General features: G+C 38.6%; 3 protein-coding genes across 3 annotated transcripts; all 3 read right to left on the reverse strand.

Moving 5' to 3' along the window:
* Positions 1-49: 49 nt before the first annotated feature.
* LOC140762805 (protein OXIDATIVE STRESS 3 LIKE 2-like) lies at positions 50-1,246 on the reverse strand. The gene is made up of 2 exons (XM_073100759.1): positions 744-1,246; positions 50-602 (listed from the first exon to the last, which is right to left on the reverse strand). Exons 1-2 carry the CDS (start codon positions 1,022-1,024, stop codon positions 287-289), a joined length of 597 nt encoding a protein of 198 aa, XP_072956860.1. The 5' UTR covers positions 1,025-1,246; the 3' UTR covers positions 50-286.
* A 1,750-nt stretch (positions 1,247-2,996) lies between these two features.
* LOC140761969 (uncharacterized) lies at positions 2,997-6,717 on the reverse strand. Its single transcript, XM_073099532.1, has 11 exons — positions 6,418-6,717; positions 6,163-6,265; positions 5,873-5,886; positions 5,418-5,636; positions 5,203-5,274; positions 4,960-5,049; positions 4,790-4,828; positions 4,586-4,690; positions 4,084-4,249; positions 3,470-3,579; positions 2,997-3,378 (listed from the first exon to the last, which is right to left on the reverse strand). The coding sequence occupies exons 1-11, from the start codon at positions 6,661-6,663 to the stop codon at positions 3,292-3,294; spliced, it is 1,251 nt and encodes a 416-aa protein (XP_072955633.1). The 5' UTR covers positions 6,664-6,717; the 3' UTR covers positions 2,997-3,291.
* Positions 6,718-8,058: 1,341 nt separating this feature from the next.
* Positions 8,059-11,844, reverse strand: LOC140761968 (NAC domain-containing protein 54-like). Its single transcript, XM_073099530.1, has 6 exons — positions 11,526-11,844; positions 10,362-10,639; positions 9,916-10,251; positions 9,146-9,646; positions 8,959-9,040; positions 8,059-8,839 (listed from the first exon to the last, which is right to left on the reverse strand). The coding sequence occupies exons 1-6, from the start codon at positions 11,680-11,682 to the stop codon at positions 8,175-8,177; spliced, it is 2,019 nt and encodes a 672-aa protein (XP_072955631.1). The 5' UTR covers positions 11,683-11,844; the 3' UTR covers positions 8,059-8,174.
* Between the last annotated feature and the right edge of the window lie 1,217 nt (positions 11,845-13,061).

A 13,061-nucleotide genomic window follows, 5' to 3' on the forward strand; every position in this document is an offset into this window, starting at 1 on the left:
TGCTCATCCTTTATGGACAGAGAAAAGCATTCATTGGAGAGTCTAAAAGTAGAAACAAAGGTTCCCCTTGTTGATCACTTGGTGGGACTACAAACTACACAGCCACATTGTCGAACAGGTGAGGTGATACACAAACTGATCTAGGAACACTAGATCAGAAAACACACATTTCCTCTATAACCTACTAAAGATGTTAATGCCGCCAGATTAAAACCTCTGGCATACACAAGCACACACAAAAGCCAATCAAGGCGGTTGATTAGTTCCTAAGACTTGCAAGGCTTCCTCAAGCAAACAAAAGATTCCGGCCAGAGAGACTTTCAGATCTCTGCGGAGGCACAGGAGGTTTGCTACCCATGAAGCTATGCCTCCTCCCACCAAGTGAAGAAAAAGAGCCCCTTAATGTCTTCTTTGCTATTGTCTTGGAGCCATGCTTAGGAGACAGTGGGTTATGGTTGTCCAATCCACCAGCATAGCTCTTAGATGACTTGAGCTTCTTCTTGATTGGCCTCTCTGGCTTGATGAGATCCTCCAAACTCATCACATTGGACAAGGATGTGAAAGATTGAGACTTCCCTTGGTAGTGCTTTGAAAGCCCTCTCCTGCAATCCCAGAAGCAAAAAAGATCAATTAACTCAAATTGACTACATTTTCCTAATTCATCTACATAGATGATTATAAAGTTTTTTTTTTTAAAAAACAAAAAAAGAAAAAGAAATCTTTAAGCTGAAGGTCTAACTTACTTGAAAGGAAGCTCTGCGACAAGAGAGGACATCTCAAAGAGAGGCCCCTCCTCAGACATCTCGTTCACCGACGAAGAAGGCGGAAACGACGACGACGACGACGAATTCGAAGAAGTCGCATCCTCCGTGAATTCCGAGGACGACGAAGCCAATGAATTACTCGAATCCCCATCCTCCTCAGAGAAAGATGACAACGACCCAAGATCCTCCTCCTCCTCCTCCTCCCTTTGAGCCATTATCCCAAGGCTGCTGCTGCTTTGCGAAACGAAAGAAACCTCCATTCCTAACTAGAAAATGTACTACTTCTCCACTTTGCCTTGGCCTTAAGCTTCCCCTCCAATAGACCATGCGATTGGGCCTAACGAATTGAACGATTAGAATGGAAACTTCCCATTGCTCTCTCAATAATCGAAACCTTGTAGCCTTGGAAGAGAAAAATAACAAGCTAAGTGGTGGGTCATACGGAGGTGGGAAAGGGTGGTGATGAGGATAAGCATGGGAGAGTTTGGTGTTTTGAGAAATAAATAGATTCGAAGTTATCCAGTCGTGCTTTCACTGTCCCCCCCACCCCTCCCTTTCGTACTAGGGAAGGGAGACCAGTGGATAAGGCCTCCACATCGCTATGCCATACGGCCACGTCCATTTGTGGCTCGAATTTCACCCAACTTATTAATATGTCCATCTGTTTTTCTTTCTTGTGATTATTTTTTTCTTTTCATTTCACACCTTTTATCTTCAAATAATCCGTGGTTCTTTCTCTCTAAGATCATACTAATCTTTACCTTTTTCTTTTATTGATGAGATTTTTACTATTCACATCCTATATTTTACTTATTTTATCTTTATCTTTTATTTTAAACATTTTTACAATTCGACTTCTCTTTTTTTTTTTATAATTCTCACAAATTCTTTTATAATTCTTATTTAACACCCTAGTTTAACTTAGATGATATTTAAAAAAATATTTCATTATAATATATATAATAATTTATAAATATCCAAATTACTTAGGCCTTCTTCTTCTTGCTTTTCTATTTCCAAAAAATAAAGAAAAAGAAGAATAAAACTAGAAAAATAGAAGAGGAAGAGGAAAGGTTGGGGCGGAGATGAAATGTGGCGGCGATGACGATAATAGTGTAAATTATAAAATTATCAATACCGATGCGAATTACAATATATAAAATGTAGGATGTGATTTATAAAATTTTATTTATCTATATCATTTTGTATTTGAGATAACAGAGAATGTATAATTAATCTTATTATTGTTTAAGTAAATATAAATCCTCTACTCATTTTTAGATGATTAATAAGATAGACAAGTTTAAATATATATTTTGTTTCAAATTTAAAAAATTAAATTATAACTAAATTTAGTGGAAGGAGAAGAGACTCAACCTTTTTATATTCATTATTATTATGATGGGAAAATTCCAGCTAATAAAATCTAGATCATTTCTCTATTACATTTGGATAGAAAAGTGCTACATAATTCTATGCAAAAGTTGTAATTTTACCCTCTCATATATTTATTTTGATCATTAAAAACTTACTCAAGTTATAATTTAACTCATTCCATATATTATAAAGGTGGTTCGAGGTGTTTGGGTGGTATTCCCGAAAAAATATAGGGGTTGAATTAAAATAATAGAAAAGATAGGGTGTGAAATAATTTTGATCTTTTTTATTATTTGTCTCCTCTGTCTTCTTTGTCCTCCCAATCTTGTGGATAGGGTTGGTTCCGTACATATAATTCATGGCTTTTATCCTATGAGGCCCCACGTCACCAAATTAATCTTTAATTATTATTGTACTAAACACAAATAAGTATTTATCGTGTTTGTTAGATAAGATTAAGTATTTTTGAGATAATATTTCTTAATAGAAAAAATTAATAATTCCTCTTCAGTATAGATGGTCTGATTTAAGACTTTTTAAACTATTTGAGCATGGTTAAAATATATTTTAACTTGTTTTTGTTCTGCTAGTCAACCAAAAACATCTAGAAGAGAGATAAGCATTGAAAGATTAGTCAGCAGCGTTGTGAACTGATTACCGTCCAATCCTTATCGGCCGATACGGTGTTTGAAATCTTAGGCGGATTTAATGGGATATTGCTGTAATATTATGTCTCTATCTATTACGGCTGATAAGGGCTTTCCCATGTCAGGTTTCAAAACTCCATTGGCTTAAGACAGATGGCATTGCACGAAATAGAGGTTAACCCATTGGCAGCTCGTACTCTCCCCCAGTCTTATCCGCCCACAGGAATTATTATTCCGCCATTTTTGTCATAACGTTCTTATCCTTGCATTATTGCCGGACACAATCCGGCATGTACTAGGATCTAGATTTCGATTAGGTTGTTTCTGATCAGTATCTACGTTCCTGGTTATCTAGATAACTATTTGCTACCGTTCGTTGGTTATCTTCCATTAAAGTTTCAGAGAGGATGAATGGATTCATCAGCAATAGTACATCAATCCTGTGCTTGTTTGTATCTGAGGTTCAATACAACAATTTAGTAGAGATGGAAGGAAGTGTGTTATCACTGACATGGCACAATTGTAGGATCCATGGGTGTGGAGATGCTCCTATCACACATCTCAGGGCCTATTGTTGTCACCCCTTCTTCCTGGTTAAGATTAAGAATTTGGAAGTTAGGAAATGTCTCAGGAGAGTTACTGAGATTTTTGACATGGAAGAGAATGGAGATTGCAACACACCTTTGCGAGGTTTCTGAAGTAAGTCGTCGTGTAGTTTCCGGTCGGGAAGAAGGCCTCGATTAAATCTGCTAAGACTAGCTGAGGCTGGGAGATTGCTCCATCATACCAATCTGTGAGAAAGAAAATGAAATAATAATAATTTGTGTTTCAGTACTAGCACTTATAAACCTTATTATAATGAATATTAGAAGGCAATTAACCTGGCAACTAGAGTAGTAATGTGATGTATAAGCTCAAGATGTTGAACTTTTATAAATTCAGTGTGTTCAGGTATTCTGCAGAAATCTCAACACCATAAAAATGATGCTCGAATAGGATTTTGGAAGGAAAATTGGTGAAATTGTACTGTTTGAAAACTTTCAGCTCTAGTTTACAGTATCAGGGAGTTGGGTCCTTAGAGCAATCCAGCAATGCTTGAATAAGCTGTTCACTATACCTTGGTTATCACACAGCTTCAGAAAGGTTTCTAACTCAAAACCTGAGACAATAATTCTGTTCAAAATGTGTACCCAGATTCAACAGCTCATTTAGGTGAACAGAATGCAGCAGTAGACCTACATAGTTTAGTTTGATAAATGGAGTTAAATCTTTGAAAAGAGGAAATCATTCATTACCGAGTGTTGCCGAATCGTGAAGCCTCTTGTCGTATCTCCATACGCTCCGATTAGTGAGGAAAGCAAAACAGGAATTGTCTTCCACCTCAATGTTGTCCAAAAATGATGATAGTGCGTACTCTGCAGGCTCTGAAGCATATGTCTGATCAATCACCACATCCACTGTCTGACAGCAAGCAAATTCGATCAGTCTTCGATGTGCTTGTTCTTCTTAACTTTCTTTCCAAGATCAATTATAGTAAACATAATATACTTGTTCTACTGTCCACTAGATTCAACTTGTCAGGTAGTGATCAATTATTTTGAACAGTTCAAGCTGACTTTCGTGGAATCTTTAACTCTAAGTTAGGATGACAATGTGAAGGATTTTGAATCCATGTGAGTGAACAGCCAGTAAAAAGCTCATACTGAAGCTATTATATCATGTTCCACCCATCTAATTTCCATAGAAAAAAAATTTAAATATTTTTCCCGGAGCGAAGAATGATCGCGAGAAACTTACACAAAGGATGGCATGGAAATTGTCCATATCCTCTGGGTCTGAAACATTGTAGCTATTATTGGTGATAGAATCATCCAAGTTCTCCCCTCCCGCATCAGTCACATACTGCTCATTAAGACAAGATCCCTTTAAAATGTAAGAATTTGTTCAACAATCTCAGGTTTTATATACTGTAAGAAAAAGAAGAAAAAGAAGAGATCCTACTTGCAGCTTGTAATCTTCTTTAGCAAAAGACCATATTCCCTACAAAACAGGCAGATGAAACTGAAATAAGTATACACACATCAAATTCTTGATTTCATTAAGTGAACCATATGACTTTTTACTCCATGAAGCCAAAAGCATTTCACAGAATATACATAACAAGGGCCAACCTGCTTGTACTCCACCCAAGCAACAATAGGTTTGAACCGGGTTTTAAGATTCGCAGCCCCTTTGCTTAGGCACATATAGTTTGATTTAACCTGCATAGCCAAATCTATAAGAGAAACAGATAATGCTCAACCTAACTCGACTTCTTTTGTTTCCCTAGGAAAAGGACTAAATAACTCTCTATCTGCATCTTTTATTTGATCCAAATTAAGAAGAAAAAAGAAATGATAGAAGCTGGACTTAACTGCATCATAGACTGAATTGGCTCTTACTTCTGAGTTTGTGAAAGTTGCCAAATACTTGATCCACTCTGCCCTCTTAAGAGAACCATCCAGAAAAGGAGAAAGAAGGATTTAACTACTGAGCAGTAACTTAGCTTATACTTCTCCAAAATATGCATGACATATATATAAGATCAAGTATCTATTAGGAAAACATATAGGAAGTAATAAGAGTATACCTGCAGAGGAGTCCTCTCCTCCAGAGGCACAAAGGCCGCAAAATTGCACGATTGTTCGTCATCTACATTGCTGATAAAGTTTGCTGTGAATTGCGAGAGTTGCTGCACATTTGTCTTACCCACAAGCTGGATATTACCACTTGAATAAGATTGAAGTATACATTCTGAAGTAACTCTGTCAGATGTTATCCCCTTCAAGCTCTCTAGCACACCCAGTAACTGCACATCTTTCAATATAAATTATAAACATGCAATTGAACAGAATCTCTAGAGTATCTGGTAGCAATTTTATAGTCAAGTTTAAATAAAACAAGTCATTGTAGGGAGCCAAAGTCCAATATATTTACAGAAACCTACTAGATACATAACTGAATGATAATTTAAACCTCTCTGGCAAACCAAACTCCAATACATGAAAGAGAAATCTACTTTATCTCAGCAGCATTAACGCTCACCTCGAAGAATGACACTGCAAAATAATGACAAGAAACAAAGAATTAGTATCACTTTCCCGAGCAAGAAGAAGCATTTCTCCAAACACATCGAGTGCCAAAGCTTAATTATTATAGTTCCAAGGTATCCAATTACGGATCCGAACCCGTATCCGTTTAAATTGTTTTATGGTCCACCAGAAAATACTAATATTTTGCACATAAAACATTTATATATCATTACAATGCGAATAGATTACGCATGCAATATACCATACTTGAGAAAGAAATCAATGGAAAAAATGGGTACATACCAGGGAAAGCTACGGTGTCGACCGAGTAATTGGAGAGGGGAATGATGAAGGACTTGATCCTCCCGGTGCAATACTTCGTCTTTGATGCCATCCTAGAATTACTCTATTAATAATAATCCCCATCGCCACACACACACACACACACACACACACACACAAATAAAAGGAGAGAGAAAAAAAAGAATGTTAATCTACACATATATTCATGGTAGTACTTATGTAACATAGATCATGGGAAATAAGAAGATAAGATACCTGCATGAGAAGATAGCTCTTCCCATCAACGCTGTTCTTGATGACCTTGAAGCTTTGGCCATAGTAAATCTGGAACAACTGTGCATCGCCAACTTTGGAGATGTTTCCCACCACTGGAGGAGCCTTAGATGCTCCTCCTTTCACTTGCACTGCAGAGTAGTACAATGACAAGAGTAACAAAACCAAGGGCGAAAGCTTCTTCTGCTCATCATGCTGAGGCTTATAAGAAGACGCCATAGATCTCATTGCTAGATCTTTCTCACTTCTTCCAACCTATGATAAGTGACATATGAGGAGAAGATATTGGTATGGGAAAAAGTACAAAGGCTACGGAATGATGCATGCCATGCCAGTGCCCGTGACCACCTCTGTTTTGTTTCCTTTTGTCTTCGTATCCCTTTAGTTGGGATTCCATTCTGGATCTTATAACTGGGAAGCAGATCGTCTGCAAGTCCGGGTGCACGAGTTATTTTGATGTTCGGACAATTGGCAGTATGTCTTCCTGCGGCTAGTTATGTAGGCGATCCTGTTAGATACGGAGGCCTGTTTCCTGTTAATCTAATTTAGATTTTCAAAAGAAAATTAAGATTCGAAGAAGTAAAAAATCAAAATAAAATTCACATGTAGCATTTATTTATTCATCTTCATTGTTTTCATATGGTAGCAAGTTGCTGCTGGGCTGTCACGGCTCAAGTTCGGCTCGTTGAGGTGATCATCTGGTCGGATTGGATTGGATCTCAAGCTAGGCTCGAGCGTATCAAAATATTTTAATTACTTTTAATAGGGAAATACCAATAATCACGAGCGAGCTGTGAGCGGGCTAGTCGAGTTGGTATTTCAAACTGAGCTGAGCAAGCAAGGGTCTGACTTGCATCGCCTATTACTAAATCAAGTTAGGTTAGGACCTAGTCAGGCTCGAGCAGACTTAGCTCGGATCATTTTGGGCAAGTTCAAGTTGGACTTGGATAAGCATGGCCATCTAATCACCTCTAAAGGCTTGATCAAGCTCAACTGGGAATTGAACTGATTCAAGCTTGAGCAGTTGAACCAGACTCGAAATTAATATCCGACTGAGCTTGATCATGAGTTATTTGATCAACTTAGCTCAACATGGCTAAAAAATAAGATTATAATATTTAAAGATTATATAAATTATAAAAAATAAGATTATAATATTTGATCAACTTAGCTCAACATGAGTTATTTTAGTCTAGGGTTGTATTAATATTTAGCTATTTTATGACTGAAATTGAAGGAAATATTAGTCCAAGTGTACATTTAATCATATTTTTATTAGTTTAGGTTTTCATAATCTCTATGTTTTCGTAGTTTAAATTATTTGTATACATATTGTCAAATCAATTTGATTCAATACAAGCTTAATTCAGGCTCAATTTAGGTTTAATTAAATAAGCTTAAATATGTAGTACTAAAAATCAGCTCAAATTAAAATTAAATTAGTTCAAACTTAATTTTAAATTCAAGCTTGAAATTAATTTCGAATTAAACTTGATCAGAGCTCGGCTCGATTATACCCCTATTTGCTGCCAGCTAGGAAAGAATTAAACAATTATGATTAAGAATACTACTTAGGAAAAACGTTCTCTACTTAACCCAACTGTTTCCTTAAACTGTTAAGAAAGGAAGCACTTACATACATCTTGCCATGATTACAATATGATTACAGCTTCAATAAAATGTAAAATTAACTAATAATAATTAATGGTAGATGAATGAGACTAAGAGTAAATCAAAGGCTAGAAATGGTTGAATCCTGAAGCATAAAGAGCCAAAGGAGCTACTAAGAAGGCCCATTTCCAATTTAAAAGCATTCTGGATATCCCTCTTCCTCTCACTTTGGGGAACCAGACGCTCTTCTCATCATCCATCCACTTGTTAGATTTCTTCTCAGGCTTCATTTCATTGGAAATGGCTTCTCCTGATACCTCCCCAAGATATACACATGAGGTTAACATAACCATAACTATTTGTATCATCCCGTTCACTGTTGCATTGCCTAACAAACTCCTCGTGCATGGCTTCATAGAGATATAATTTCCACTGAGAGCCTTCAACTTGCTAAGTATTGGAAGTCGAAGCCTCTCAATTACCAAACCTTCTCTTGCTATTGGATTCAAATGGAGGCTAACCTTCTTGGGAGGCTCAACTCGATGAAAGTAAGTCTGGGCCACGCCACCTCTTGATACAAAGAAGCCCTGCCTGACATCAACCTTCTCGTAGTCGTCGAAACTTGGATTGGTTTCATAGGCATCACAGCGGTGATCATCATGAGCTTGGTGAGCTCCGAGAGGATTAATATCGAAGAAACCAGCGGCGAAGTTATCAGGTTGAGATTGCCAGAAGATGGGATCGCCGTCGACGTAATCTACGTCAGTTGAATTGGCCAGGCGATCGGCTTCTCCTGCAATCTAGCTTTGAGTTAACCAAAACGAACTCAAAGTATATATTTATTTTCGAAACGATAAAAAAGAAATGTAGGAGCCGGGATATAGATTAATATTTTGCCGTTCGAATATGTACCTTTAGTACCGTCACCAGTTTCTCCTAAAGGGTAATTCGTGATGCTTTCTTTTGCACTGCTTTCCCCTCCTTCCAATATTATCTGGTTGACAAAAGAAAGAGATCTAAGTATTTTATCTGAAATAAGCCAGTTTATTGAGATTTAATAATATCTATTGACTTAGGCAAATATATTAATTAATATTACCTCAGCCATGTCATTGTACAACATCTTGACCCCTCTCAGATTCTCCACTCTCTTCTTCTCTTCCTTAAACTCCTCTTCCAAATCACTTATCTCTATCAACCTCACAGGATCAACGTGAGAGAATTGCATCGACGCGTTGCTTTTGTTGAGCTCCAGCAGAGATTGGAAGTCATGATCAGTAAAGTGTGCGCTACTACTTCCAGGCCATATGTGATCAGGGTAGTTGGAATTGTTGATAAGCTCTTGAGAGGCAGATGCTACGCTTAGGATCTCTTGCAAGATATCCACTTCGTTATTGTTATTGTTGTTGTTATTGTTGTTGTTGTTGTTGTTGTTGTTGTTGTTGTTGTTGTTGTTGTTGTTGTTGTTGTTGTCGTGATGAAAAAATTCGGTGTGGAGGGAATTCGAGTTGCTGAAATTGACTTGCGGGAAGTCCTCCACTTCCAAGGGGGGCAAGGAGAGCCTGTGTTGAAGCCTCGCACATTCCAATGCCACATCCACCTGCATTATTTAGATGGTCAATTTGGATTCTCAAAATTTGCCATCCATATAAAGTTACTAGTTATCTATTATTGGAGCTAAAATTGATGAAGCTTTAGAATATATTGACAATTAATATATTACCTCTTGCTTGTAATTAGGGTTATTTCTAAAGCATAGATAGAATAATAACCATCATCAGCCTTTAATTACGATGTAATAGATAGAATATGCAACAACATATAACAAAGATTTAAGTAGTACGTGCTCCAATAATTAATATAACTTACCTTTGATGGCAAGAAAGAGAAGCCAGTAGGATCACAGAAGGAGGTTGTAGCGTTAAACGCTTCTTCCGTCAAGAACTGCATCCACTTGTTGCCATCCACTGCCGGCGAACTCTGCGACGCACCCCGCGTCATCTCCGACGAGCAAGTCTCCGGGATGAAGGAGAAGTCACAGCTCTCCAACTCCTGATCTCCTCTTCCATCCGAAGTTATCTCCAAAGTTGGCGAACGATCACTGTTTATCCATTGAGATTGCTCCTCATAAGGAGCTCCATAATGCTCTATTATCTTAGGTCCTGGTGCACTCTTCTTAAATACACGACATAGAGCATATGCATCCTAGTGCATACATATATAAACGCATTAAAGGTGATGCAATCAAATATTACATGAAATGCTCAAACCATTGGAAGGAACTAGAATGTACAGGTTTATAAGCTAATCTGCACCTGTAAACCGGTGGCGATCTCGCATTCCTTCTCGTCGAGGCGGTATTCGTGCATGACCCAATCTGTTCGAGATCCATGAGGTGCTCGGCCGCGATAATAGACCAGGGTTTTCTTCGTGCCGACCGCCCGCCGCTGGGAGTTCACCTTCCGGTCCTTCCCGGTCGCCTTCCAGTAGCCGGCCTGCGTTGCCCGGTTCGTCCTCGAGCCGTTCGGATACTTACGATCTCTAGGGCTAAAGAAGTACCACTCAAGATCCTTGCTAGGTAAAAAGGATTTCTCTGGTACAATTCAGATTAAGTTGGCAAATTCATTAGCATCACTAATATCGCATGCATATATAACCCCCATCTAGCTCTTTGAGAAATTCAAATAAAGAGAAATTAAAGTTCCTTAAGAAGTTGCTACTTTTGATGATTAATGGAGACAAAATATAAATTCATGCCACACCAAACCCTAGATATGCTTTATAATAATGCATGGGAAAAGGAGCGGAGGACCACATTAACTATGTAGTAACTCTCTTTCTCTTTGAGGAGTCTTGGAGACCATGCACCTTTTCTTTTGCAACTTTCTTGACTTGGGTCGATCTCCATTTGTATTTCCTGTCTTGGAAACTCTGGTCACGATTTGGCCTACGTACCTAACGAGCTTCGAGTTTTAAAGCGACAAGGAGATTCCAGTTGAAGGTGATAGCAGAACAAAGAAGTAGGCAGTAAAGCAAAAAAGCATGAGATGATAGAGAGAATTGAGAGGATCCTACTTATATTATATCACCTACTCTTTAGTAGAGGGATTGCCATATAGCTTAACTGTAGCTGAATTCTGCATTAAATTCAGTATAAAATGGGACTCTAGCTAGGATGGATAAAGTGTCACCGAAGCGAAGTCGAGTCTTGGAAATTCCTTCTATAACAGAACCTTAGAAACCATTACTTTATCATATATTCTATACAAAATTATACTTGCCTTAGAAACCAACCAAGGATTGCAACCTAGAACGAATTCTCCTCAAGCAATGCGATCGATCTTTATATTCGGCATGGATTTTAATATCAATATTTGTTTGTTTGCTTAGTGCTGGAATATTTAGTAATCCTATATATAAACATGTTCTTCCATTAATTTAAACTATGAGATCTCTCAAAGGAAACAATTCGATGGTACCTGGCAAATCCCATGGCTCGCATTTGTAAAGATCAACCTCGGGGATGATTTCCAACTCAATCTTACGCCCATTAATCTTCCTGTTGAGATAGTACGCCACAAGCTCCTCATCTGTGGGATGGAATCTGAAACCAGGAGGCAGGCTCATAGGCGCCATATTTTTCTTTCCCCCCCTACTTACCACCTTCTAATCCTCCAATGTACAAAATTATATATCCTGAGAGAAAGCCAAACTAATGGATTGGAGAAAGGAGGAAGAGGAAGAGGAAGAGGAAGAGGGAGAGAGAGAAAGGGGAGGGAGGGCAGCCATTCTCTATGGCTTTATAATGAGCTCTGAGGAGTCTTTTTTGTGTCAATTGAGAATGGATTCTCGCCATCGTTTAGAAGAAGCTCTTAGCTTTGGCTTTTGCTTTCGCTATAGTAGGTGGGGGGGGGGGGGGTCCCCCCCTTTACATCAATGGCTAGAAATATCCCAAGCTTCTATTCTTGTCTTTTGCCGCTAAAGGGCTGCGGAGCCAACGTGGCGAACCGCCATTGGGTGCCATGTGGGTCCACAACCAGATGTCTAGTCAGCTCTTATCGTAAAAGGGCCGAGGCCTTGGGTTACGCTGGATTCTGGCGGCTTTGAGGCATCGACGCCACGTTCACACGCAACTCCCGACGACGAGTTGGATCGCCGACGAGCTCCCTCCCCCATGTGCTCACCACCACCGACAATTCCCATCGGGATTGATGAACAGGTCAATAATTAATTGTAGTTAAATCCCTATCGTCTATTTTCATTTAATTAACTTGTCGTTTTTCTAGCCTTAATTAACCAAACTGGGGTAAGAAAAAAATATATTAATGTTATCTTTCAATTTTATCTTTTCTTCCTTGAAATAAGATAGTAAACAAGCGATACTTTAGAAGGTTAAGATATAAATAAACTCTTTAATATAAGATATAAGTAAACGAGATTTGCCCAAAAACTCGGCGCGGCAGAACGGAGCACTACGGCTGGAAACGTCTAGCTGACCTTACTATCCAACGGACTTTTGACACGTGCTACAAAATCTCCATGTGGCAGTACAGGGATCACTTAGGCTGGCCCCCCACCACCTCCACCTCCACCTCCACCTCCTTTCGATCGCCAACTTGTCCACCCCTACTTTTCCTTTTCATCAATCCATCTTTGGGTGCCTTTCTCTTTTCCCAGTTTATGCTTCTCCCTCCACCTTCTCCTACTGTACCAATACACGTAGCATCACCAACACTCTAATACTAATACTTCGTTTCTTGTAGTTGTTTGATTAATTTATCTCGTACGTATGCAACACGACTAGAAGGAGGTAGCCCATAGCCCGGACGAGAGACTGAATACATAAGAAAGTACATCGTGTTGTAAATTTCGGTGGTATTGGGATCGATCCTTCACGGCTGGCGTCTGGAAACGGCAACCAAAGTTCTCATGTGACTTGCCATGGGAGGTAAATAGAATAGGTTTCGGATTAATTTCAACTTACAAGTTTTGATTCACTTTTTAAGGTATCTTTG

This window comes from Typha angustifolia, chromosome 7 (genome assembly GCF_048772165.1).
Source record: "Typha angustifolia cultivar Huaian chromosome 7, ASM4877216v1, whole genome shotgun sequence".
Lineage (NCBI taxonomy): Eukaryota > Viridiplantae > Streptophyta > Magnoliopsida > Poales > Typhaceae > Typha > Typha angustifolia.

Coding starts and splice junctions, on each gene's coding strand:
- LOC140762805 (XM_073100759.1), bottom strand. CDS start 1,024: ATGGAGGTTTCTTTCGTTTCGCAAAGCAGCAGCAGCCTTGGGATAATG. Junction 603..743: donor GTCGCAGAGCTTCCTTTCAA/GTAAGTTAGACC, acceptor CTGGGATTGCAG/GAGAGGGCTTTCAAAGCACT.
- LOC140761969 (XM_073099532.1), bottom strand. CDS start 6,663: ATGAGATCTATGGCGTCTTCTTATAAGCCTCAGCATGATGAGCAGAAG. Junction 5,050..5,202: donor CCAATTCAGTCTATGATGCA/GTTAAGTCCAGC, acceptor TTGGCTATGCAG/GTTAAATCAAACTATATGTG. Junction 4,250..4,585: donor ATTTCCATGCCATCCTTTGT/GTAAGTTTCTCG, acceptor GCTTGCTGTCAG/ACAGTGGATGTGGTGATTGA.
- LOC140761968 (XM_073099530.1), bottom strand. CDS start 11,682: ATGGCGCCTATGAGCCTGCCTCCTGGTTTCAGATTCCATCCCACAGAT. Junction 10,640..11,525: donor CGAGCCATGGGATTTGCCAG/GTACCATCGAAT, acceptor GAATTGTACCAG/AGAAATCCTTTTTACCTAGC. Junction 9,041..9,145: donor TGTACAATGACATGGCTGAG/GTAATATTAATT, acceptor TTTGTCAACCAG/ATAATATTGGAAGGAGGGGA.